Source organism: Haliotis cracherodii, unplaced genomic scaffold (genome assembly GCF_022045235.1).
Source record: "Haliotis cracherodii isolate W230 unplaced genomic scaffold, xgHalCrac1.p SCAF_3, whole genome shotgun sequence".
NCBI classification, from domain to species: Eukaryota; Metazoa; Mollusca; class Gastropoda; order Lepetellida; family Haliotidae; genus Haliotis; species Haliotis cracherodii.
In genome coordinates, this window is record NW_027266286.1 from 2601447 (window position 1) to 2628956 (window position 27510).

The 27510-nt window shown below is 39.5% G+C and overlaps 2 protein-coding genes across 2 annotated transcripts; both read right to left on the reverse strand.

The window, feature by feature from the left end:
* Nucleotides 1–3556: 3556 nt before the first annotated feature.
* LOC139475984 (uncharacterized) lies at nucleotides 3557–11433 on the reverse strand. Its single transcript, XM_071259210.1, has 7 exons — nucleotides 11379–11433; nucleotides 6117–6542; nucleotides 5031–5360; nucleotides 4897–4932; nucleotides 4237–4293; nucleotides 4004–4088; nucleotides 3557–3803 (listed from the first exon to the last, which is right to left on the reverse strand). The coding sequence occupies exons 1-7, from the start codon at nucleotides 11431–11433 to the stop codon at nucleotides 3557–3559; spliced, it is 1236 nt and encodes a 411-aa protein (XP_071115311.1).
* A 7938-nt stretch (nucleotides 11434–19371) lies between these two features.
* Nucleotides 19372–26494, reverse strand: LOC139475109 (uncharacterized). Its single transcript, XM_071258360.1, has 7 exons — nucleotides 26476–26494; nucleotides 23230–23655; nucleotides 22253–22594; nucleotides 22122–22157; nucleotides 21281–21325; nucleotides 19732–19822; nucleotides 19372–19588 (listed from the first exon to the last, which is right to left on the reverse strand). The coding sequence occupies exons 1-7, from the start codon at nucleotides 26492–26494 to the stop codon at nucleotides 19372–19374; spliced, it is 1176 nt and encodes a 391-aa protein (XP_071114461.1).
* Between the last annotated feature and the right edge of the window lie 1016 nt (nucleotides 26495–27510).

A 27510-nucleotide genomic window follows, 5' to 3' on the forward strand; every position in this document is an offset into this window, starting at 1 on the left:
GTCTAATAATTCAAACACCATCACCATCATCCTAGTGAACACAACAAAGAAATGCACATCAAAAACGTCATTATTATTATTTCTGATCTCTGATAAATTAGAAAAAAACTGTTATTCAGCAAGATACATTTCCTTGGTCCCAAGAAGCATGTTACATAGTAAACTGACTCGATAAGTTGATTAGCAGTTGTAAAGGCACAACTGACTAAGCCGTCACTACTCAATTAAGTAATTAACAGACAATTGCAAGTACTAATACCCACCCGACACTAATTGCCCTGTTAATCCCTAGTCCACAATGAGTTGACATTGAGTTCATTTTGCTAATTAGCTGTTTTTAGAGTAGCAAGGTAATAAACATCAAAGGTGGGGCAGGCTTTGATCATGTGTTCTGTAGAAGAGATGATGTCACTTGTTTTATGTTTATTTAGGATTAGCTACATCCCTTGATGCTACCAAGGCAGCCCTTGAGATTATCAGACAGTTTGGCTAGACACAAACTGATGTCTCACTTGTAGCACACTATGTGTCAGACACAGACTTTGACCACTCTGTGCAGATGCATATCAATGCATAAAGAACATTGGGTAGATGATTCAACAATGCCACACAAGTCAAAGTTGGGTTTCACTGTATTTAGAAACAGACGATGGATCCAAAAATTTATAACAGTAATTATGATTAATTTAAACTTTGCCAGGCCAATATTTTGGCAGATTTGCATGTTATTGTTAATCTTCATTTAGTTAATTTTCAAAAAAAGATAGGATGAATGATAAAATATGATAATGAGTCATGAATATTTGAATTCAGATCAGAACAAACAGGGAGGGTCACCCCAAAATGTGAGAGTCTCTAGGGGAGACTTTTGACAAAATGGACAATAAAATATAAAGTGCTTTGCATTTTCTTTCAGGGAGGGTTGTGTCAAAAATGAATGAGAACATACCGGTAATACATGACCGGCCCCTTTAATGTAATATACATAGTTTTTAGTTGATGGTTCAGGTTGTACTTTTCAGTTGAATTTCTTATCACTGTCTATGATGGACTACCAATTAACGGTAGATATTTAATATCCATAATAACTTACATAAATGCTTCTACAGTCTCATCCTACTTTGTCAAAATTTGAATTTCAATATAGCTTCCATTAATGAATTTGGTGAGAATATCTATTGTCTGAATTCCTAATATACTTTCTTTTGTATTTGGTGTGCAAGGGTAGCCTAGTGGGTGAAACAGTCTCTGAAACCCGGGTTCAATTCACCACATGGGTACAATGTGTGAAGCCCATAGCTGGAATATTGCTAACAAGCTGCATGAAACTATACCAACTCACTCGCTCATTATGTTGTATTTTGAGATCACTTACATGACATGTGTTTTGATAATTATGAATAGTTGCATTTATGTATTTATGTATAAGAACCTATGTAACTTAGTTTTTTATAGTCTTGTTTACCCTTCCTTACGTTTTGATGTAATGCAAACATTCAAGCAAAATTCAGGTGAACCTTGTGGTATTGTTTTAGAAGACCGGATACATTTTTGTATTTTCTGAACACATTTCTGTTTGCAATGGCTTATTTACATGTTCAAAGATTGGTTAAATATCAGTTGCAAGATAAATTGTCAATACCTCACTGTTTGAGAAAACAACTTTAAACATTTGTAAATATGTGTCTGTTTCATAACTTTTGACTAACAAGTTTCTAAAGATGTGATGAAATGTTTCAGGTACCTGGATTTCACAATCTGACACCAGCTACATTTAAGAAGATCTTGCTCACACAATTCAGACAAGGGACTCGCCGGAAGATGAACAGTACTCCTGATAACAACCAACAGATTCAGCTCAGAAAGTGATGATTCTGAATGAATAATGCCACATCAGTGTGACTGTAGGTGGTTTTATTATGACACTAATGAAGTCTGAATGAATTTATGCCAAAGCACTGTGACTATGTCCAGGTTGTGTACACCGATGCTGACCGTACAAATCTGAATGACTTTAGTGGTTTACTGCAGAAACATAATTGACTTTAGATATTCTTCTTCAATAAAATTCTTCTGAGATTTGACTAATTTGTTTATTTAGAAAATGGAATTGAAGCGTCTGTAAGGCCTTGCAAACACCACTGGTTACTTTATGCTAGTTCCTCTTCTTGCTTGATCAAATTTCAATTTGTGATATGTACCAATGAAATGCCATATAATCAATAAATAAGATTTTTTTCCAAAAACATGATTTGTTTTGCTTCATTAGCATAAAGATATATAATACTGATCAGCCATAACATAGGTGCTGAACAAATATGAAATGTACTAATGCCCTGAATGTTTTCCTACTATAAATACTTAACAAAAGTTGTAGTTCCACCTTAGTAGACAAATGACATTGATATTTTTTCTGTACTTTATTTTGGTGTTTTCTATGGATGCCATTAGTCTTATGCACCAATTTGGGACAATTGTATTCTGTTTTATATTCCCATGAAACTACACTGTCCCGATATAACAAGTACTGATACCGTTCCAAACTAATCTGTTAATCTCACCAGGGCCAAATGCCAAAGCACATAGCCAATGACTTTCCATTTTTTTCTGAGTGAGAATGCTGTTTTGCCACTTTTAGCAATATTGCAACAATATCATGGTGGCGGACACCAGCAATAAGCTTCACACATTGGACCCATGTCGCAAAACAACTTGTGAACAATGCATGCCCACATATCTCAGTTTGAGGAGGATATTTACCATTAAAATAACACAGAATATTACAACAGGTACCTGTAACTTTTTCTTTTTCTCAGTACAAACTGGAAGTCTGGACATGAAATTTAAGGATATCATTATACAAGAACTGATGTTTGTTCATTAAATACCATTAACATCCGAAAAGGACAAAATATGAAATTGAACAATTTTCCTCTCCAAAAATGTTTTAGGAGGATATTTACCATTAAAATAACACAGAATATTACAACAGGTACCTGTAATGCACAGGCTAACATTATTTACCAGAAGCAAGTCATGAAGAAAATTTGCATCCGGATACCTTCCGGAAACCTTCCGGAAACCTTCCAGATGCCTTCAACAACCTTCAAATTGCTTGGTATTTTCAAGTTATTTTTTTTATATGTTTCACACTTAAGTGAACAAAATGCACCCCCCAAATTTTGACATTTTTTTTGGAAGGTTTCCGGAAGGTTTCCGGAAGGTAACCGGGCCGGATCCAAAATGGGAAGGTATCCGGAAGGTTTCCGGAAGGTTTCCGGAAGACGGAAACCTACACTTTTTTTGCTGTGCTACTAAGACACAGTATACTAACTCCGAGCCGACCAGTCCTTGTTTCAGCCCCTTAATGCCTAGCGCCAGACATAATAACAACAAATACCATGTTTTAACGTCTTTTGGTAGGACGCAGCAAAGCCCAAATAATATGCTACTAGCAAACAATAAGATCAATTATACATTAAATTTTCTATCTGCGTACGGGCAACAAATTGCAAGGATGTCATAGTTACTTCACTGTTCATGGTTCTGTGTTGGATTAAAGCTTGTTCTTGTCGATGGTTAGGTTTGACAGTGACAGAGGGTTGGGGTTAGGTTGGAGGGCCACACTGTAGTCGGGGTCGTCCTGGTTGTGGATATCGGGACCAAGGCTCTTTGTGGAAAGTTGGCGAGTGGGAGCCGTATCCCGATGTTGATGGGGTAAGGAGTAGATGGGCTCAAGGGCGTCATTCCCTTCAGGGGTAAACCGTAGCGAAGGTGAAACAAAGGCCGTGTTGCTTTGTCTCCTGGGTAAAAATAGAATTTATAGATGGTTCTGTGATAACAATTTAATAATATACGTATATTGATTATTATAAATAGATTTGTCTGTATGCATATCATGAATTTACACATTTCGTTTCGGAAAATATAGATTTGTCTTGCCACGAATGTCTTTCATATTAACACACGTCCATGCAATAAAATGTATTGGTGTGGTACCAACCTTTTCATATACAAGATGAAGATAATACCAAAAGTCACAAATCCAACCAAAAAGCCAACAGGAAGGAAAACAAGCTGTGATCCATCTGAAACATAATTTGACAAATGTGTACATTTAAAAGGAGGTATATATATAACTTGGCACACCAGTTGGTAGACGAACTTTACCACAGACGTGTCCGAAAGTATACAATACTATTCTACTAAACGAATCAAACAGATACATGCACTTACCAAGAACGGCGTTACCTGGTGGCACTGATTGCGTCCTATCGGTGTTTGAAGCTGCTTCTGTCGGTGAAAAAAAATCGATAATTGATAATCATATCATTTAACCAAGCAGTTAAGCACTTCCTTTTCAAACGTGATATGACGAAATGTGAAATATAATTCGTGTCATTATTATTCTCGTATCATTATTATTGACAGAGGGTTGGGGTTAGGTTTGAGGGTAGTACGAGTATCTGTACTTTACTGAGAAAGTGTTATCCCAAACATAACATTTGTTACATTTGACTTCTTTCTAAATGGCATTGTGTGTTCGTATTATTATTCTCCTGCTGATCCAGAATATTTAGATTATCGGAATGCTGACGTTTCCCAAGAAAACACACTGGTGTGTTTGTTATACAGAATTTTAGATTTTTAGAAGAAGAATAGTTGTCTAATGTCAGTCTCATAGACATGACATAGATGACGATATTATCATGATTGCCTTACAATAGAATAATCAATAATGTGTCAAGGGGCTGAACCATTTACACTCTATCATTTACACTTCATACGAATAAACTTTCCTTTTTCCATTGGTGTAGATAATATAGAGTTAGATGTTGGAGTGATTGTGTTGTGTTACAACAACCATTAGAAAGGTGGAAGTAGCAAAGGGCATACCTGTACACGCGACTGTGACGTCAGAACAGTTGTGTCCTGTGGAAAAAGAAGTAATTAATCAATTGGCTTCAACGATATATATTTGAACTATTATTACTATTTTGTAACTAATGGAACTCTTTGAAAATTATTACCTTCCACTCTCATCCATATCTTGTCAGGGAGATAGTCTCGGATAACATCCACCTGTAAACTCCACTCTGATTGGCTGATGTTAATCTCCTTCATGAAGTGGCTACCATGGATTGTGTACAATGTACGTGTCTTGTCCCTGATGGACAGTGTGGTCACGTTGCTGTTGCCCAGTCTGACGTCCAGCAGGGTGACGCGGCTCGCAGCTCCACTAGCTGTACAGGTGCATGTGCTTGTTTCCCGAGATGACATCTTCAGTCGGTTGCTGCTGATGTAGACCTCCTTGCCTGTTTCGGTCTTGCTGTCACACAACAAGACACTGGCAGCTTGGTCTGAAATTGTATCGATGTTATACTTTTTATACAAATAATAGGAAATATGTTGTAGAGTATTATCCATTCTGTATGCTGGCACACGTTTAAAATCAATTCCAAGTAACCAATGATAAAATTGAATACACAATGCCATTTACAAAGTGGTCTAATGTAAGAAATGTTAAATCTGGGATAACACTTTCTTAGTAAAGTACAGATTCTCATACTTTTTTAGATTGAGTCCCGTCTGAAGATAATTATAATCTTAAGATTATTCTCACATGCCACGATTATACAAATATTGTCACAATTATTAGTGTTTACATGGATGTGTACACTCCTTTGAAATGAGAAGGCTTTGAGAAAAATGTTAAGACAGCTGTGGAGTGGTGATATTAAGATTCCGGTCACACAATAGATTACTCAGAAATAATGTTCCCAGCTGCCAGTGGTGGAATCTCAGTGTTTCATTTGTTCATAACACATTAACCACGTGGTGATTCCAAGTTAGAATAGATCCCAGTTACTTTGTGGAATGAGGTTAGGGTGGGCAGGGTGAATCTAGCGTTAAACAAACAAATAACCTTTTGGAGTATCATCACATGTTTTAGGTCAGTCTGTTATTACGTGTACAATATGAATGCAGAAAGGAATGAAACAGAATATATAATACAAATGTGAGTGGTGAGGGTAGGACCACAACGTCTACAACAAGGAGCATACCCTCAATATTAAATCCATATAACATTTCCATAGCTATATCAAGCTCTTTACCTTTGACACACTGATGCAATACAACCAGATGTGACGGGCGCTTCTTTCTCTCTCCTACTGGGAGGTCCTTCAGACCATGGATAGAGGAACTCGTGTCACTCTCCAGGATACAGTACCTCTTCTGACTACACTCCTCCAGAACCTCCGTGATCGCTGCCTGATAAGCCCTCTTCTGATGCACATCCGGTGCGTTTAACAAACATTCCCCAACGTCATAATATTCATCATTGAATTTTTCTACACAGGATCTGTCGTCTGCATTCCTGTCGTCACCGTCCTTCTTTACATGAACTCTTTGCATGAAGCGTATGACCAACATTGATTCATTTCTGGGACACTTGATCTCTTTACTCCCCTCATTGTAACAAACGCTAATAACGTCCCCTTCTATTTCTGTCACATCCACTTTGTCACAAATGATGGAACCTGAAGTATAACAGAAAAGAGTGCATGAGCTTATTTCACAAAGATTATTGATTAGTATTTGGAATTCAGGAACAGGGAAGTTCAGGACAACGTCAGTGTGAAGAATTAGAGTATATATTCAACGTCGCATTGGCAAGAAGAGAGTCAAGCAGTTTTCAATGCGCAGAATCAAAGAAAGTTTATGACAAATACGGCTGACCTAAACAAGTTTTAGGCATCTTTCAGAGGACAAAACTGTATACCTTGAAGCAGTGGCATATGATATATTCTATCCCTGACAAGAAACTCACCCAAACATTAACTCACCCACTCTGCATATAAGATTGACAGGAAATAGAGAAAATGAACATTTCCTGTTATTGATCGCAGGGAAAATATTTACCAAAATTCTGATTTCAGTGTCTAATATTTCTCCTTAACATTCATCAAATATCTTAATAGAATATGCATCGCCAGTGAAAATAGTTTTGTTTGAAGCCTTATTCAACACTTCATCAAGAAAAGCTGAAGATAGTCAGGGAGGAGGTCTGGGATTTTGTTTTGAGACCAGATATTTTTTCAGCTATAGATGCAATACCAGTTATTATTTATATATAAAGCCATGAGCCCAAATGAGCTATGCAACAATGTCACATTGGCAGACAATTTCTGTATTTTTCCAAAAATGTGAAGCATAATTATTTTTTCACGATTTTTTGGGGACAGTTTATTTTTTGCGATAAAATAACACCACAACCCCAACCACAACCTCTGCAGAATATCAATTTGTGAGGTCTCTTATGGGTCGTGGTCGTTTATAACAGAATATGCATTGCCAGTGAATATAATTTTATTTGAAAGTTCATTCAAAACTTCATTCAAGTAATATGTATTCAGTTGCACCTTTCTTTCCAAACAACTATATAATGCCGCTCAGTTCAGGCCATTCTGATAATCTGAGTATATTGCCTTAAAGTAATATTATTATACAAGTGCCTGTCACGAACAGCTGGAAATATTTGAATTTCCTAATGTTTTTTATCAAACTGTGTATACAATGTGCACTGCCAGCCGTTGGTCAATATATTCATGATTATGTGCTGCAGTTTAGGTATTACCCTTACTTGTCATGAATTAAACTCTGAGTTATGGTATGTTATCACCCAGAACGATTTCGAGGGCAGCATGCATGTTGATTTTGGCATTATACACACCCACTTTCCTCTTATAGTCAAATTTTCGTACTTTTCCTTAAATGCAGATACATTTTCGAAGTCAACGTACGGAGTTGCCTGTCCTTCTTACCAGATTCCGCTACGCAACCACATATGGCACTGTTTGCCAATAGTTGGTCATCAAAATTCTCTGTATGCTTGTCACAGACATATGCTTACTACATATGTGTCAAGCATATGCTTACTATATCAAGCAATTTGATATCCTTTTATACCGGACTATGGCCTCCAAATAACAGTGTAAGATGGGTTTGAGATGGGCGTCTCTGGCTCCGTTTCCCTCCGTGTCTACCCCTGGATGATCATTTTAGACTCTGTTGCTGAGGTCTCCGCAGCCTGATCACAGATGGGGAAGTGTCTGCTCAGATGAGTAGTATGCCAGCCAACATGGCCCAGAGCGTGGCCGAGCTCAAGTTTATGTTTGCTTCATTCGGCCAAGCTTGTTAAGTGGAAATCGAAATCCCCGCACTCTTAGTCGTCTAAGCCCGACATGCATCACTCTTGTGAGGGGAAATCGAAGTCCTCCAAAGAGTTTCTTGGTTCACGTTGGCTGTCTCTAGGATCAATTATGGTCCACTCTTATAGCGGGTCTTCGGCAGGTAATTCCACAACGACTAACGGGATCGGGTGGTCAGGATCGCTGACTTGGTTAAAGCAAGTCATCGATCCCAATTGGCTGGATCGATGCTCATTATATCAATCACTGGATTTTCTGGTCCAGACCCGATTATTTACAGAACACCGTGATATAGCTGGAATATTGCTGAGTGCGGCGCAAAACAACAAACCAAAAAAACAAAAAAGCCTATGTTTTCTGCCTCTCCGTCGAAGTCTTCATCGTCCAATGTTATTGTCCCTCTTTGCGGCGGTGCCTACAATACAGCTGAAGACAGAAGTGTCCCCTGGTTGTTCTAGAGCGCTCGGACAACCCGGTGTCTCTTTTTTACCGTATTCAGGAGACCGACATTTACCTCGCCATGACCCTGAGATTAGATCGTACCTGGGATGGTTCTCGGTCAGTGTCCGGGAGATACTTCCCACCACTAGAGCTCTGAAGAAATTACCCGACCCGTCCGATGGGCCCCATTCAGTCTTGTTTCTACAGTCAGTCCTTAATTCTATGGCCCTCAGTTACTTTGACCTCCTTGACTTTTTGCCCAATTCGGTGTCGGGGTCTGAATGAGACCGGTTCCATAGTCAATGTTCAGATGGCGTCCTGGCCACTAAAAGTAGGCACTGGTGAAGCAGCCTCCGAAGTCGTCAGCCTTGAAGGAGGTGAATTGGGGTTTAACGTCGCGTTCAAGATTGTAGCACTTATATAGCGACGTGCATGTGCGTGCGTTCGTGCGTTCGTGGCTGCTTGTACTAGTCCAGACTTATGTCGATCTTACAGTGCTAGCCCACTCAGATACCATGCCGCACTTTAACATGAATACCAAACTCAAACACAGACATGGCCAGTTCTTGTTTTAAATTTAAATCCTTCATGCCGAGCGCCGGGCAGGGTAACAACAAATATCATCTTTTGACGTCTTTTGGTATGACGCGGTGAACCCCCGACCTTCCTCTTTCCGAGCAGACGTGCTACCACGAGACCAGGGAGGCGGTCTAGTTTGTTTTGGAATCCGATTACGGAGCGTGTAATTTGAGCACTTTCACATGGACAATTAAATACTTCCTGCGAATGTTATGGTATTCTTTCTCTCTGGAACTGACTTAAAGTGGCTAGGAAAAACTGATATTCGCAACGACATTCGATCAAGTTTTTTCACTTTACTTGACTTTTGCGAAGAAGCAAGAGAATAAGGCTAGATGAGAAAAGTGAGGTTAGTACTTTTTATAATCAAAAGCAATGATACAGTTGTTAACTTGTATGTATTCTAACGGAAAAAGTAACTGTGCGTCATATAAAGTTTAATAAAAGTACATGAATTCTGAAAATAAATAATGCATATTTTAATGCGAATCCGTCCAGGAGAACGTTTTAGTTACGCTTGTTTTACTCAACAGCGTTAGTTTGGGAGTAGAAGTGTAATGACGGTATAGGACGCCATACCTCTCCCCCCCCTGTATACAACATGTCTGGAGTGAGATTGAGCGACGCCTACGACGGGACCAGAACCAGCTGGAAAAGCTCAATTTGGACAATCAACCCCCAGGCTGTGTTCTGTCATCTGGGGTATTCAGTGGTTCGCCGCTGCCTGAATCAACGCATGGTATTACCCGATAACGACATTGTTAATTGAGGTGTTACACCACCACACTGCGTGTCTCTCTGCCTCCTGGTCTCCTGAGTTTTGCCACTGACATTTTGTGATACAACATTGATCAGAAGAATGTAAAAATATTATTCTGTATTTTCAGGAACATAAGATTTACACTACTTTATATGACGCACTAGACATGGGTGTCCCTGTGGTATAAGGTGCTGCAATTAGTTGTGCAGAGTTGCGTCCCTTGGGCACGTCAGAAACCTCTTTGACTGTGGGTTCGAATCCCGGTTCGCCCATATTATGTTCCTAGGTTTGTCAGCACCATACACGTGCTCGTGGGTTTCAACAAAGTGGTAAACGTCTGAGACTTGCATCACTTCAGGTTCTCCTCCCATATTAAGCTGAGAGCCTTAATGTAACTGGAATGTTTAACGGGCGTTAAATCCCACTCACTCACTCACTCATATGAAGCACAGTCACTTTTTCCGATTTAATTCCGAATTTAAAAATGTCACATAGTGAATAATGATAAACCATTATTAAATCACATAAAATATATTTATTATTACAACACGAACTGAATTTGCTTTTAAAGGAGGTTGTTATATATCCTGATTGTTTAGTGAGACAGTTAAGATTAGAATTAAAACTGCTTTGAAAATTATGTCAGTTATATCTCAGTGATTACTAACAAGAAGTCAACAATATATCAATTCAACTGTAAATTACTATAAACGATAAGTGACATGCTACAAATAAGTCATGGTATTCTATTTATTAGCTTGAATGACCAGAGTACAGCAGTTATTAATATAGTATCAGTACTTCCTTCGTATTTGAGTTTCAGAGGTTAATACAGCACCGTTAATAATTTGACTCAACTTACCACCCTCCTCTACATTTGCATTCCTTGTCCAAACATTCTGATGTTTTACCATCAAGAACAATTTCAAAAAGAGCATAAGTGTAGGTTATGTATATTATCAGTAACAGTCAACATCGGAATTGGCAAAGTGGGATAAAATAAATTTTAAAAAACACACGAAATCATATTCAACAACACTACACATAAGAATAATGTTTAGTTTGTTTGTTTGTGTGTTGTTTAACGCCGCACCAAGCAATATTCCAATTATATGACGGCAGTCTGAACCAGACAATTAAGTGACTGACACGCCGTCGGGGTACGATGACACAAATCACCAACCCTGATCGCTCCGTCTACTCTTACGACCAGCATCGAGCTACTAAATATGCGAGCCTCACCACCCGAGCCTACGACAAGCATAGGTTGCTGAAGACCTATCCTAACCCGGATCTTCACTTTTCCCAGCGAATAATGATAATACGATTTGAAGTATTCTTAGAGTTGGTTCTATTAGGATGCAACAGTGTAGACATCTACTTACAAAGACAGGAATTCGCCAGTAACACCAATAATCCAAACACGCTGACCGTCTCCATGGCTGTACGCGAATCATTTGAGTTAATATTTCCCTATCAATTGTGATCGTGAGTCATATGCAGCCGGTTTCAGATATGGTTATGTCTTTCTACACTTGAATAGAATGTTCAATCTGTCAAAATCCCGCCTTGATGTTTCAGGCTCTTATATTGAAACGGACCTGATATGCAGTCCCGTCATTTGTGTCTTCCTTGTCGGCTGGAAACAGGCTCGTTAAACAACTAAACTAAATGTCTATTTCCAAAGGAGCAGGAGCTGTGTACTGTCGTGAATTAAAGACACAAAACCTTTCCATATTCAAAGGCGACTATGCTTGTCGTAAGAGGCGGCCAACGGGATCGGGTGGAAAGGCACGCTGACTTAGTTGATACATGTCATCGTATCCCAATTACATTGATCGATGCTTATGATGTCAATCACTGGATTGTCTTGTCCAGACTCGATTACTTACAGACCGCCGTCATATAGCTGGAATATTGCTGAGTACGGCGTTCAACAACAAATATAGAAACAATCATAAGGTTTTATGCGTCCCTCGTTAGTTTTTCGGAAGGCGCATTAAACGACATGTACCCCTCGTGATACTGATACAACTTATGTTGGGCCTAAAAGGAAAATGCGGGATACAAATTATATGTATAGATCACTGAAAACCAGTGATGACACCAGGTGTTCGCGAGTGAAGCGTTCTCCTGGTACTGGGCGATATACTTTCGCTTTTATCCTTGATAGTTAGACTAAGTCCGTAGTAACCTACGCCTCTCTCGGGAGGCGACAGGAAGGATCGGGTGACCTGCATCACTTCGGGCTTTCCTCCCACGTTAAGCTGACACGCCGCGATATAACTGGAATACTGTTAAAAGCGGCGTTAAACCCAACTCACTCACTCACTCACTCTATAGGATGCAACAGTGTAGACATCTACTTACAGAGACAGGAATTCGCCAGTAACACCAATAATTCAAACATGCTGACCGTCTCCATGGCTGTACGCAAATCATTTGAGTTAATATTTTCCTATCAATTGTGATCGTGAGTCATATGCAGCCGGTTGCAGATTCAACGATAGCTTATTCGCTAAGCAGTCATGTATCTCACTACAAACAAATAAGACTCAGTAGTGTCAAAACGGTCAATAAGACAATGAAATGTTGAATCTGTCAAAATCCGGCCTTGATGTTTCATGCTCTATAATTGAAACGGATCTGATATGCAGTCCCGTCATTTGTGTTTTCCTTGTCGGCCGGACACAGGCTCGTGAAACTACTAAACTGTTCATCAAATGTAGAACGAAAGGCCGATTTCCAAAGGAGCAGGGAGTGGTGTACTGTCGTGAAACTGATACACATAAATCATAGCCACAAAACATTTACTTATTCATTAGGATTGATGCGTCCCTCGTTAGGTTTTCAAAAGGCGCATAAAGCCACGTGTACCACTCGTGATACTACATACTGATATTGGGCGTAAAAGAAAAAAGAGGGATACAAATAACATGAATAGATCACTGAAAATCAGTCATGACACCAGGTGTTCGCGAGTGAACCTTTCTCCTGGTACTGGGCAATATACTTTCGCTTTTATCCTTAATAGTTAGACTAGGTCCGGAGTAACCTATCTTTTATCCTTGATAGTTAGACAAGGTCCGGAGTAACCTATCTTTTATCCTTGATAGTTAGACGAGGTCCGGAGTAACCTATCTTTTATCCTTGATAGTTAGACTAGGTCCGGAGTAACCTATCTGTTATCCTTGATAGTTAGACTAGGTCCGGAGTAAGCTATCTTTTATCCTTGATAGTTTGACTAGGTCCGGAGTAACCTATGCCTGTCTCGGGAGGCGACAGGAAGGATCGGGTGGCTGGCCTCGGCTGATTGCATGCATCGGATCCCGAAGACTTTGGGCGTCTCTCATAATGTCAGTCAGAATAAGGCTAGATGAGAAAAGTGAGGTTAGTACTTTTTATAATCAAAAGCAATGATACAGTTGTTAACTTGTATGTATTCTAACGGAAAAAGTAACTGTGCGTCATATAAAGTTTAATAAAAGTACATGAATTCTGAAAATAAATAATGCATATTTTAATGCGAATCCGTCCAGGAGAACGTTTTAGTTACGCTTGTTTTACTCAACAGCGTTAGTTTGGGAGTAGAAGTGTAATGACGGTATAGGACGCCATACCTCTCCCCCCCTGTATACAACATGTCTGGAGTGAGATTGAGCGACGCCTACGACGGGACCAGAACCAGCTGGAAAAGCTCAATTTGGACAATCAACCCCCAGGCTGTGTTCTGTCATCTGGGGTATTCAGTGGTTCGCCGCTGCCTGAATCAATGCATGGTATTACCCGATAACGACATTGTTAATTGAGGTGTTACACCACCACACTGCGTGTCTCTCTGCCTCCTGGTCTCCTGAGTTTTGCCACTGACATTTTGTGATACAACATTGATCAGAAGAATGTAAAAATATTATTCTGTATTTTCAGGAACATAAGATTTACACCACTTTATATGACGCACTAGACATGGGTGTCCCTGTGGTATAAGGTGCTGCAATTAGTTGTGCAGAGTTGCGTCCCTTGGGCACGTCAGAAACCTCTTTGACTGTGGGTTCGAATCCCGGTTCGCCCATATTATGTTCCTAGGTTTGTCAGCACCATACACGTGCTCGTGGGTTTCAACAAAGTGGTAAACGTCTGAGACTTGCATCACTTCAGGTTCTCCTCCCATATTAAGCTGAGAGCCTTAATGTAACTGGAATGTTTAACGGGCGTTAAATCCCACTCACTCACTCACTCATATGAAGCACAGTCACTTTTTCCGATTTAATTCCGAATTTAAAAATGTCACATAGTGAATAATGATAAACCATTATTAAATCACATAAAATATATTTATTATTACAACACGAACTGAATTTGCTTTTAAAGGAGGTTGTTATATATCCTGATTGTTTAGTGAGACAGTTAAGATTAGAATTAAAACTGCTTTGAAAATTATGTCAGTTATATCTCAGTGATTACTAACAAGAAGTCAACAATATATCAATTCAACTGTAAATTACTATAAACGATAAGTGACATGCTACAAATAAGTCATGGTATTCTATTTATTAGCTTGAATGACCAGAGTACAGCAGTTATTAATATAGTATCAGTACTTCCTTCGTATTTGAGTTTCAGAGGTTAATACAGCACCGTTAATAATTTGACTCAACTTACCACCCTCCTCTACATTTGCATTCCTTGTCCAAACATTCTGATGTTTTACCATCAAGAACAATTTCAAAAAGAGCATAAGTGTAGGTTATGTATATTATCAGTAACAGTCAACATCGGAATTGGCAAAGTGGGATAAAATAAATTTTAAAAAACACACGAAATCATATTCAACAACACTACACATAAGAATAATGTTTAGTTTGTTTGTTTGTGTGTTGTTTAACGCCGCACCAAGCAATATTCCAATTATATGACGGCAGTCTGAACCAGACAATTAAGTGACTGACACGCCGTCGGGGTACGATGACACAAATCACCAACCCTGATCGCTCCGTCTACTCTTACGACCAGCATCGAGCTACTAAATATGCGAGCCTCACCACCCGAGCCTACGACAAGCATAGGTTGCTGAAGACCTATCCTAACCCGGATCTTCACTTTTCCCAGCGAATAATGATAATACGATTTGAAGTATTCTTAGAGTTGGTTCTATTAGGATGCAACAGTGTAGACATCTACTTACAAAGACAGGAATTCGCCAGTAACACCAATAATCCAAACACGCTGACCGTCTCCATGGCTGTACGCGAATCATTTGAGTTAATATTTCCCTATCAATTGTGATCGTGAGTCATATGCAGCCGGTTTCAGATATGGTTATGTCTTTCTACACTTGAATAGAATGTTCAATCTGTCAAAATCCCGCCTTGATGTTTCAGGCTCTTATATTGAAACGGACCTGATATGCAGTCCCGTCATTTGTGTCTTCCTTGTCGGCTGGAAACAGGCTCGTTAAACAACTAAACTAAATGTCTATTTCCAAAGGAGCAGGAGCTGTGTACTGTCGTGAATTAAAGACACAAAACCTTTCCATATTCAAAGGCGACTATGCTTGTCGTAAGAGGCGGCCAACGGGATCGGGTGGAAAGGCACGCTGACTTAGTTGATACATGTCATCGTATCCCAATTACATTGATCGATGCTTATGATGTCAATCACTGGATTGTCTTGTCCAGACTCGATTACTTACAGACCGCCGTCATATAGCTGGAATATTGCTGAGTACGGCGTTCAACAACAAATATAGAAACAATCATAAGGTTTTATGCGTCCCTCGTTAGTTTTTCGGAAGGCGCATTAAACGACATGTACCCCTCGTGATACTGATACAACTTATGTTGGGCCTAAAAGGAAAATGCGGGATACAAATTATATGTATAGATCACTGAAAACCAGTGATGACACCAGGTGTTCGCGAGTGAAGCGTTCTCCTGGTACTGGGCGATATACTTTCGCTTTTATCCTTGATAGTTAGACTAAGTCCGTAGTAACCTATGCCTCTCTCGGGAGGCGACAGGAAGGATCGGGTGACCTGCATCACTTCGGGCTTTCCTCCCACGTTAAGCTGACACGCCGCGATATAACTGGAATACTGTTAAAAGCGGCGTTAAACCCAACTCACTCACTCACTCACTCTATAGGATGCAACAGTGTAGACATCTACTTACAGAGACAGGAATTCGCCAGTAACACCAATAATTCAAACATGCTGACCGTCTCCATGGCTGTACGCAAATCATTTGAGTTAATATTTTCCTATCAATTGTGATCGTGAGTCATATGCAGCCGGTTGCAGATTCAACGATAGCTTATTCGCTAAGCAGTCATGTATCTCACTACAAACAAATAAGACTCAGTAGTGTCAAAACGGTCAATAAGACAATGAAATGTTGAATCTGTCAAAATCCGGCCTTGATGTTTCATGCTCTATAATTGAAACGGATCTGATATGCAGTCCCGTCATTTGTGTTTTCCTTGTCGGCCGGACACAGGCTCGTGAAACTACTAAACTGTTCATCAAATGTAGAACGAAAGGCCGATTTCCAAAGGAGCAGGGAGTGGTGTACTGTCGTGAAACTGATACACATAAATCATAGCCACAAAACATTTACTTATTCATTAGGATTGATGCGTCCCTCGTTAGGTTTTCAAAAGGCGCATAAAGCCACGTGTACCACTCGTGATACTACATACTGATATTGGGCGTAAAAGAAAAAAGAGGGATACAAATAACATGAATAGATCACTGAAAATCAGTCATGACACCAGGTGTTCGCGAGTGAACCTTTCTCCTGGTACTGGGCAATATACTTTCGCTTTTATCCTTAATAGTTAGACTAGGTCCGGAGTAACCTATCTTTTATCCTTGATAGTTAGACAAGGTCCGGAGTAACCTATCTTTTATCCTTGATAGTTAGACGAGGTCCGGAGTAACCTATCTTTTATCCTTGATAGTTAGACTAGGTCCGGAGTAACCTATCTGTTATCCTTGATAGTTAGACTAGGTCCGGAGTAAGCTATCTTTTATCCTTGATAGTTTGACTAGGTCCGGAGTAACCTATGCCTGTCTCGGGAGGCGACAGGAAGGATCGGGTGGCTGGCCTCGGCTGATTGCATGCATCGGATCCCGAAGACTTTGGGCGTCTCTCATAATGTCAGTCACTGGTTTGTCTGATTAATTACAGGACGCCATGATCTAGCTTGTTCTGTTCGTTGTCGAGGTCTTCGACTGCTGAACTGTGTCCAATGTTTAGAACTCAGATGAAACCCACGACCACAGGTAAATTAGTGTCAAACAGAGGACTACAATCAGGGCATATGCGGGGTTAAAACATTCTATCATCGGATCCTGGCACGACTCGGGGACGCAACACTCAAATGTGTGTGTTGCGTCTGTCGAGGAATTTACTGACCAGGGGTTGACAGACTGAGCAAAGTAAAGTTTTCGAAACAAGGATTGTTTCCTCTGCATCGACAACAACCAAACTGTCTGGAAGTAAATGGAGAAAGGGACAGGTGTAATTAAACTGTATCCATAGCTTCTTCCATTTTGATTATAGGTAGAAATTTTATAGCTGAGTAAGGTACAGAAGAACTTGAAATTATATACAATTCTTTTGTGCCTTGTATAGATAAGGTCTACCTCGAAAATCCGATTTATCTACAATACTTTTCATCATATTGTGCTTAACATATGTTCTATAAGTGAAATGGATGCAAATGATCATTACAAATTACAAACATAAGGCTCTTTTCTTGTTGATACACATATGGACAAACACATGGTAGGAGGCAGATTGTATTGCAGGCAAAGCATGGTGACAGGTCTTTTTTACAACTTGTTTATAATCAAAAATCAATTTATCAGTGAATAATCATGTCCTGTCAATTGTCCTTGGATTAACTGTGCTTACATCAAGGGTTCCTGTAATAAAATATGGTAGACCAGCTCCAATCTTGTATTTTGTGACCCTACATCCTTTGTTTAAAATTCAGACCTCGATGTTTATGCACTGTTCAATGTCATTACAAGGTGTTCACAATAACTAAAAACGACAAAACCCTCTCCATAATCCTTTCCCAAAAATAACATAGTCTACAAGCACCATGCACAATAAACAATGGTCCCTAATGTGGAAGGTCGGTGGTTCGATCCCCTGGCCCCGTCACACCAAAAGCTGTTATAAGATGGTACTTGCTGTTACCCTGCCTGGCGCTCAGCATCATAAAGCCATGACTGGTGGGATCGGTGTCTGTTCAATCCGCCTGAGGCCGTGTTGTCCATTTTAAACTACAGCATGGTATCTCAGTGGGTTAAACCCGGACTAGTAGCCACAAACATGCATGAACGTGAAGATCCGGGGTACAATAGGTCTTCACCACCCAATGCTTGGACTTTGCTTGTCGTAAGAGGCGACTTTGCTTGTCGTAAGAGGCGACTAACGGCGTCGGTTGGTTAGGCTCGCTGGCTTGGTTGATGCATGTCATCGGTCCAAATTGCGTGGATCGATGCTCATGATGTCAATCACTTGATTATCCGGTCCATACTCGATTATTTACAAACCGACGTCATACAGCTGGACTATTGCTGAGTTCGGCGTTTAACAACAAACAAAGAAACAAACAAACAAAGCATGCACGTCTATAATTGAAGTAAACATAATCTTGAACGCGACGTTAAACCCCATTTGACATCACCACATACTATAAATGTCACTAAATGATCACCACGTCAAAAAGTAAACGTTACAAATGACATGGATGAGGAGTTCCACATTCCATCAGATGACGCTATCAATGTTAATGTCAGGTGTGCATTCATGACCAACTCGTGTTATTCCGGGACAAGCCGAATAGCGACTCGTGCCTCTCTCGTGGCCATTTTTGCGACCGGGTTCCATCTTAGCGCAAACCGGCATACCTAAAACAATTGTCAACTCGTTGCGTAATGTTTAACATAAATGTCCCCACATATTATATATATTTCAGATGCAATTAAAAGCACATCGGGACATGCGGATGTATACAATATGATTGACCACACTTAACTGTGTCTTGGTTATATTTTTAGATCAAGACATATGTAAAATCCTAAATTGTTTTTGAGGGATTCTTTGACGAAGAACTTGAAATCATACGCGCATTCTGATTGGTTTGTCGTATTTTCGCACATAACATTCATCGATAGGGGGACGAGTCTTCTTGCAGGTTACGGAAAGAGGCGAGTGGTGACGAATGGTCAGGTGTGGTCACCAACGATATCGACTGTACGAGATGCAAAATGGTCTGTAAAAACACTGTCTCCTTAAAAAATAGTGCAATAAACAAAGCAAGGCGAAGCATTGACACTATGTCAGCAAGGCTGGCAAGGCTGGTTTATCGTGCCTGTCGGTGAACAGGCACCAGGTAATAATCATTGCATCCTGTTGCTCTCTGGTCACGTGGGTCATCCGGCATGTGGTAGTGAGGTTCAGGAGCATCTCCTTCTGGTGATCCGATTGGCTGCTGGACACGTGACTCATCCGGTTGAGAGTAGTAGACCACGCCCTTATCGCCTCCTTCGTTGGACGTGGAGCCCGAGTGTGCTGACCTCCTGAAACACGTAGTGCTCAGTCACGCGCAGGGTCTTTCAGAATGAATGGATAATATTGTTGTGTTTCTGCTTTTGTTGATATGTCTCACAAGATGTTTACATTATGACAAATACTAGTTCAAGTCCGTGTTCTTATTATTTACCTTTTGACACAAATAGCCATGATGAAACCAACAGAGACAAACCCTGTGACAAAGCCAACACACACAAACAGAATCTGGGTGTGACGTTCACCTGCAATGAAAAGGAAACAATGGAAATATGTTATCCAGGGTGCCGTTGTACAAAACAACCTTAGCGCTAAGGTTACCTTATATCCTTAAGTTTTAACCTTAGGCCTTTACTAAGGTTGACCCCCTGTTGCATGAAAGGTAAGGTAGCCTTAGTTAAGGTGAACATTTAAAGGTTGGTCAGACCCAACCTTAGCCACGCTAAGGTTGATGCTTCTTTGAATTTCAACATGGCTACTTTCTCGTTGATGTGTGAGGAAACTGAGAGAAGTTTGAGGAAACAGCGTGTTTTCCGAGATCGCACCATGCAGCTTGGGCTGAAAAAAAATCCTGGTCAAAATTAAACATTTTGAACTCAAATAGAAAAATAAAGATCTAATGGTGTGGAGGAATATTTATTTATTTATTTATTTTGGCCTGTAATTACGTTAGATATAGAATGAAAATTAATACATTTATTCTAACACCACTGGATGTCATGTCATGCTTTCAAATAATATCAATGATAGATACATTAATTTGATCTCATTTACAAAGTAACGATGATACATCAGCTAGGCTGAATGTATGGCGAAACTTACATTCGAATAAAACATGGCTTCGACACTTGACTTCATCGGCCAAGAGTGTCAGCTCACTTGATGTAAATTTTGATTGCCGACACCGTTTCTGTGCACTGGTAGACGGCTGTGTCATGTTGAAGTAGCAATATTAGTCGTCTGCAGATGCGAGCAGGGGCGATAGCTCTCAACCGTAACTACGGACATAATTGAGTATCCCACACTAAAGAGTTTGACCTTAGTTTAGGTTGCCGCTAAGTATCCTGTCCACGTTAAGGTTGTCCTATGGTAGTTTTGTGCAACGGGCGTAACTTTTTGATAAGGTTACCTTAAGATTAACCTTAGTAACTAAGTTCAACCTTAGTAAAGGTTGTTTTGTACAACGGCACCCAGGACAAAACAGAATATCCTGACGTCGGAGTGCCTGGGGACAGATTAGACGCGTAAAACTCCGGGGTAGAATTGGTCTTCAGCAACCCATGTTTGCTGTAAAAGGCGACCACACTTGTCATATAGCTAGAATATTGCTGATTTCGGCGTTAAACAACAAACAAACAACTGAAGACAAAACTTCGCGCGTAAGACCCCAACATGATGCAGTTCACAAAAAATAACCCATTTACTAGAATCAGTATGGCTGCAGTGTTGACCTGGTGTCATAATTAGGAGGATTTGTTTAAAACGACCATCAGTGGATTACTAAACTGCGTGACATTACGTGACATTACGAGATACGATGTCTCAGTTTAATCATTAATCTATGCCCATCCCAGCCTCCCCCACCCCAACCCCCCGAGATGCGTTCATGATGTGCTTGTAAAATATGTAGATATAAACAACTTGCCACAGATGTAGTGATAAATACAATAGTACTATTTTCGTAATAATTCAACACTCTTCACCTGACGAAGATCGCAGCGCCCCATGTGTGTCATGAGTCTCTGATTCTGAAACAATTTTTAAAAAAGGATATGGGGGATTATAGATCAATGCAATAACGACAACTATCAATGTAATAAGGACAAAGAACGTCCAGTTTGACCAACTCAAGTTTTAAACTATGTTTTTCTATCCAATTGACATTTTCTCATTCGAAAGAAAATAAATCAGATGTCAGAAGAATGTTTTCATTGAGCCATGCCCGATAAACATTGCAATACATACATAATATATTTTGGCCCACATTTTGTTTCTTCTCCAAATACAACGAGCCCTGAATGGTCTAGGAACCTCAATTCAGATGCTTGTAACAGCTAATATCATTATTGGAATCTCCCTATTTATTATGGTTGAGAAAGAGGTGCCTCCTTCAAGTATCACTTTCGCTTGATGCGGTACACCTGTTTTAATCTGATATGGAAGAAGAATAACTTGGTGAATTTGGAATAAATAAAATTGAGTCTCACCAACAGACCATAGAGTATATATTTTATAAAACAATCGCATTTTAACTTATCAGCTCGTGGTAAGTAAGTTACCATACTTTATACATACATGATAGAATATTTTTCATTTCCTTAGCACTCTACGTTGATACTAATAACGTTTCGTTTTTTCGTTGGTGTCAATCTTACTGTATGTCAGCTTAATTTTGTGAATAATTACGCTGAATGAGTGAGCGAGCATATATAGACAAGTAGAAATGATCGGAGATCAAACCCTGGTCTTCGGCGTGACGAGCGAACGCTTTAACCACTAGTCTGCCCCACCACCTCTCCAAATAGAAATAGAAAAAGGACATACCCTTACATGTGACTGTAACGTCAGAGCCGTTGTGTCCTGTAGAAAAGGAAGATAATTAATTAACGAAGACGTTTAATTTTAATGATAACATTACACGTTTTGTCATCAAAGGTGCCTTATTAAATAATTACCTTCCAGTCTCACCCATATCTTGTCAGGGAGATAGTCTCGGATAACGTCCACCTGTAAACTCCACTCTGATTGGCTAATAGAAATCTCCTCCATGAATTGGACTGCCAGGTCGCCACCATGGATTGTGTACACTGTACGTGTCTTGTCCCTGATGGACAGTGTGGTCACGTGGCTGTTGCCCAGTCTGACGTCCAGTAGGGTGACGCGGCTCGCAGCTCCACTGACTGTACTGTTGCAGGTGCTTGTTTCCAGAGATGACATCTTCAGTCGGTTGCTGCTGATGTAGACCTCCTTGCCTGTTTCGGTCTTTTTGTCACACAACATGACACTGGCAACTTGGTCTGAAAAGTCATATCACGATTGATAAGTTCTTAATGAAGGGGGTGGGCGGGTAGCCTAATGGTTAAAGCGTTCGCTCGTCACGCTGAAGACCCGGGTTCGATTCCCGATATGGGTACAATCTGTCTCCCGTCGTGATATTGCTTGAATATTGCTAAAAGCGGCATAAAACTACACCCACTCACTGTATCAGGAGTCATAAATTTGATTTGTTAACAAGGGATGATGCTTTGCTCTGAACGTGATATATAGGAAAGTATATAATCAATGATTATGGTCGTATTTGCATATGTGAATATAAGTACGCACATCTGAAACTATGTAATTATATATATTCATGCATACACTCCTTCGGAAATATACAACGCTTAAATAAAACAGAGAGCAACATAAAGACTTGAATGGTTAGAATAGTCTGGTCAGCTGGCAGTTTCGGTACGTTTGCTTCGTGACATTCAGATTCAACTATTGTAGTATGTGAGCCAATCTGTGTAATGAGCATAACCTTGAAAACTAGAGTACAAAGACGTTGTTTCAGTGGTAACATGGCACAAACTAAAACAAACGTGGAACATAGTCTCGCTTAAAGTTAAAAATCTTCAATATATGTCCCTGTAAATGGCAGACTGTAATTTACCTTTAACACACTGATGCATTACCACCAGATGTGACGGGCGTTTCTTTCTCTCTCCTACTGAGAGGTCCTTCAGACCATGGATAGTGGAACTCGTGTCACTCTCCAGGATACAGTACCTCTTCTGACTACACTCCTCCAGAACCTCCGTGATCGCTGCCTGATAAGCCCTCTTCTGATGCATATCCAATGCGTTTAACAAACATTCCCCAACGTCATAATTTTCATCATTGAATTTTTCTACACAGGATCTGTAGTCTGTACTCCTGTCGCCACCGTCCTTACTTACATGAGCTCTTTGCAAGAAGCGTTTGACCAACACTGATTCATTTCTGGGACACTTGATCTCTTTACTCCCCTGATTGTAACAAACGCTAATAACGTCCCCTTCTATTTTTGCCACATCCACTTTGTCACAAATGATGGAACCTGAAGTATATCAGAAAAAAAGTGCATGAGATTATTTCACAAAGATTATTGATTTGTATTTTGAATTCAGGAACAGGGAAGTTCAGGACAACGTCAGTGTGAAGAGTGAGTATATATTCAACTTCGCATTGGCAAGAAGAGAGTCACGCAGGTTTCCCGGATGGCATCCGGAGGGAAAAGAAACAGAAGGAAAAAAAGAGGTTCCAGATTACCTGTTCAAGGTGGTCAAAACGTACAATGTAAAACCAAAGGGGTAACATACAGTCTCATGGCTTTGATGATGTACACCAAATATTTGACAACTTTTAACTATTGAGAGCAAACTGAAAACTCGAAAAACTGAAATATTGGAAAAGGGTCCAAGAGAAAAGCACTTGCAGATAAGAAAGCAACCGTCACATAAAGCACAGGAGTCCGTATCTAAAAATAGTCGCCCTCATGCATAATCATGACCATCTCCACACGCAAGCCCGAAGGAGATGGTCATGAATATGCATGAGGGCGTCTATTTTTAGATACGGAGTCCTGTGCATAAAGTCATATTGTAATTAAAAGACACTTTTACTAATGACCTACTTCAAATTATAAATGCTGCATAAAACACGGTATAAGCAAATTTAATATTTGAAACGCATTTATACAATAAAGTCCGACATTATTTGCCATTGTCGCAGATTTTCATGCCATGTACTTTCTCAAACATCAACACAACTCCCAGCTTTTTATGTGACCTATAGTGGAATCCAATCCTATATGCAACACAGAGATATAAGTAGCATATAGTTGCTTCCAGTTCACTTGAAGAACGCATTTATGTATACGACCGTGTTTCTAAACACATTTGAATTGTCAAACTTGATACTTTTTTTCAAGAAGCGCGAAATACAGATGGACGGCGGAAAAAATAAGTTAATTCTTTCGGCTGAGGGAAAAAATTTGACTCACCATACCAGAGCCATACAGCAATACAGAGAGAGCATATTCAAAACACTACAGGTTTATAACAAATACAGTTGACCTCAAAACCGTATCACCATGTAATTACCAGTGGCATGGATTGTTTCATTGAAATATGGTGTCCCCCGCTGTGATATTGCTGGAATATTGCTGAAAGCGGCGTGAATATTAGTCACAAGTACATTATACTTAAGTAAATCGTTGTTAAATTTATCAACAAGAGCAAAGAAAGCTGTCTTTCAATTGCAGTCTGTTGTGTATGAACTCGGCGTTGTTAGACCTCACATTTTCTTTAACCTGTTTGATTGACAAATACATCCGATCTTATTGTATGGCAAAGAATTATGGGGCTGTCGAGAGTTTTATTCTATCGAAAAGGTTCACAAAAGATTTCTTAATGTGGGCATGTCAACTCCCAGTAATATGGTTTATGGTGAATGTGGGAAGTTCCCACTATATATAACATCCTATACTCGATACCTACGCTATTGGCTGAAGTTATTATGTGTGCCTGAACATCGTTTGCCAAGGAAAGCCTATAATATGCTGGCATATCTTGATAACATTGGGAAGAACACATGGGCTTCCCGTATACTTTTAACTCTTATTAATTATAGCTTTGGATTCATATGGATTTTGCAATTTATTGGTGACATAAATATGTTGTTACAACAATTTCGTACTCGTGATGTAGATATGTTCCGACAGGATTGGCATTCTACACTTTCAGGAAGTTCGAGATACGACACATATCGTAATATTAAGTCTCTCCTTGAACGCTGGATTATCTTTCAAATTTAAGATTCAAACACCAACGAAATACATTTTAACGCTTTAGGCTTGGTCTGAGTGATTAAAAAAAGAATAGAGGAAGATATTTAGATATTGAAAAAGTAACTAAGAATATGCACCGTCTGTAACCTTTGTGCTGAAGACGAATTTCATGTTTTGTTTATTTGACCTGTATATTACAAAATAAGAATGAAATATCTTCCCGCCTGGTCATTTTCAATTATATCTACTAATAACTTTGAATGTATGTCTGCTGTCAAGCAAAACGTGTAGCAATCAACTACAAAGTATCTTTATACATTCACCATGCTTTTGTGTTACGTCATTTGTTGTTGTCTTGATAGTCCGTATACTACAATATTTGGTAAAGTAACTGTATGTCTATGTAACTCACTTGTATATGGGCCAATGGCCTTTCATAAAAAATACCATTGAATTGAAGTGAATTTAATCGTACAGTGCTAACAGGAAATCGGCCTAGATTATGTTTTTGCGTCTCAATGAAGTGATTCAAGTATTATGGGGAAGATTTAGGTTTGGGTACATGGAGCGAATATAGATTTTGATTATAACCGATCTTCAGTAATCCCAAATTCGCCATTGCAACCTGCAGAAAATATCAACCGATACCTGAACATTCCTTTTTGTGTCGTATTAGAATGGAAACCACCAGAATTTATTACAGGTTTTGAACTTTGATTCGATTTTCTTTTGTTTAATTCGAAACCACACGCTGAACATATCTAATCTACGTGTGAAACCTTAACATTGAAAACACCAGGTTTATCTCCCAGTTCTACATTCCTGGAGTCCAGGACAGGTCAGATTGCAAGATTCAAAAGTGTCATGGAAAAATAGTTTTCAAATTCATGATTAGGGTTATCCATGTTTGACAAATGTTCGCCAGCTTAAAAACGACTAAAATACGTTTATCAGTAAATTGCATTTGAGTCAAGCATTCGGTGGGAAGGAGGAACTTTAGCAACGGACACACTATTCATTATCATTATCAAACAATACTTAATGTGATGAACAGGACAAATTGTCATTTGTGCGCATTAATCTACTTACCAGAGCAATAGGATACCATTAATACCAGTATTGTTCCAGACACCCTCACGTCGCCCATGGCTGCACACGCGTGCTGTGGCTTCAAAACATTTCCTCATATCGACTCTCGGGTGAACGAGTCACGTGACTTATTTCCTGTGACCTGTGATAGTTTGCCTGTTTAAAAATGGGTTTGTCTACAGAAATGTGTTTTTTCACAATTATATATTTTTGCATCAATAACCTTTACACCTTGTATTTCTATAACACTACAGTACAACTAATATCTCTTTCACTTTTATTAACTATCTTTTGAACAGCCTCTGCTGATAACATTGTAAGATTGTGTCCATTAACAGTCGTGTATGACCACTGATAGTTGATGGGGCGTAGGCGAGATCTAGGATCGGATACCCAAATGGGGGAAGATGTGAAGCCCTTTTTTTAGTGTCCCCCGTCGGGTATTGCTTGAACATTGGGTGAAGCCTAACTAACGAAATCTGTAAGTAACACAACTATTTGTGAAACCAATCAACAACCAACAAGAAGTATACAATCAACAAATGTATTATAAAAGTAATTAAGTTTACAAATCAACACAATTAAATGCACAGCAATTACAATGGCAGTAAACAATAGAGTTGTAGTACAATATTCAATGGCAATAAATACTCGCTGTGGTCAGTACCAAATACAAAACTACAGTGGTGACAGCAAAAGTCAGTGATAATAACATATACTGAACCAAATTAAAAACTTCACAATCCTAAAATTTTAACATTTTGACCAGTTATCGTTGTTGGCCCTTATTGTGTATTTAAACAGTAATGACCACGTATTGTCTTCAGATAACACCCGTTTTTTGTGCAGGTGAATCGATCAAAATCGTGTGCACAGCACTATAGTGGCAAAAGTGTTTTTTCACGTGCAACTGGTCAGGAGGCCATAATACCGCACGTGTTTTCAGCCATAATTGTAAGCAGTCATTAACAAAAAAAGAAAAACACAAGAAAACAAAAGTCTGTACGGCCATTTGTCATGCCACGCCTTTCAAAT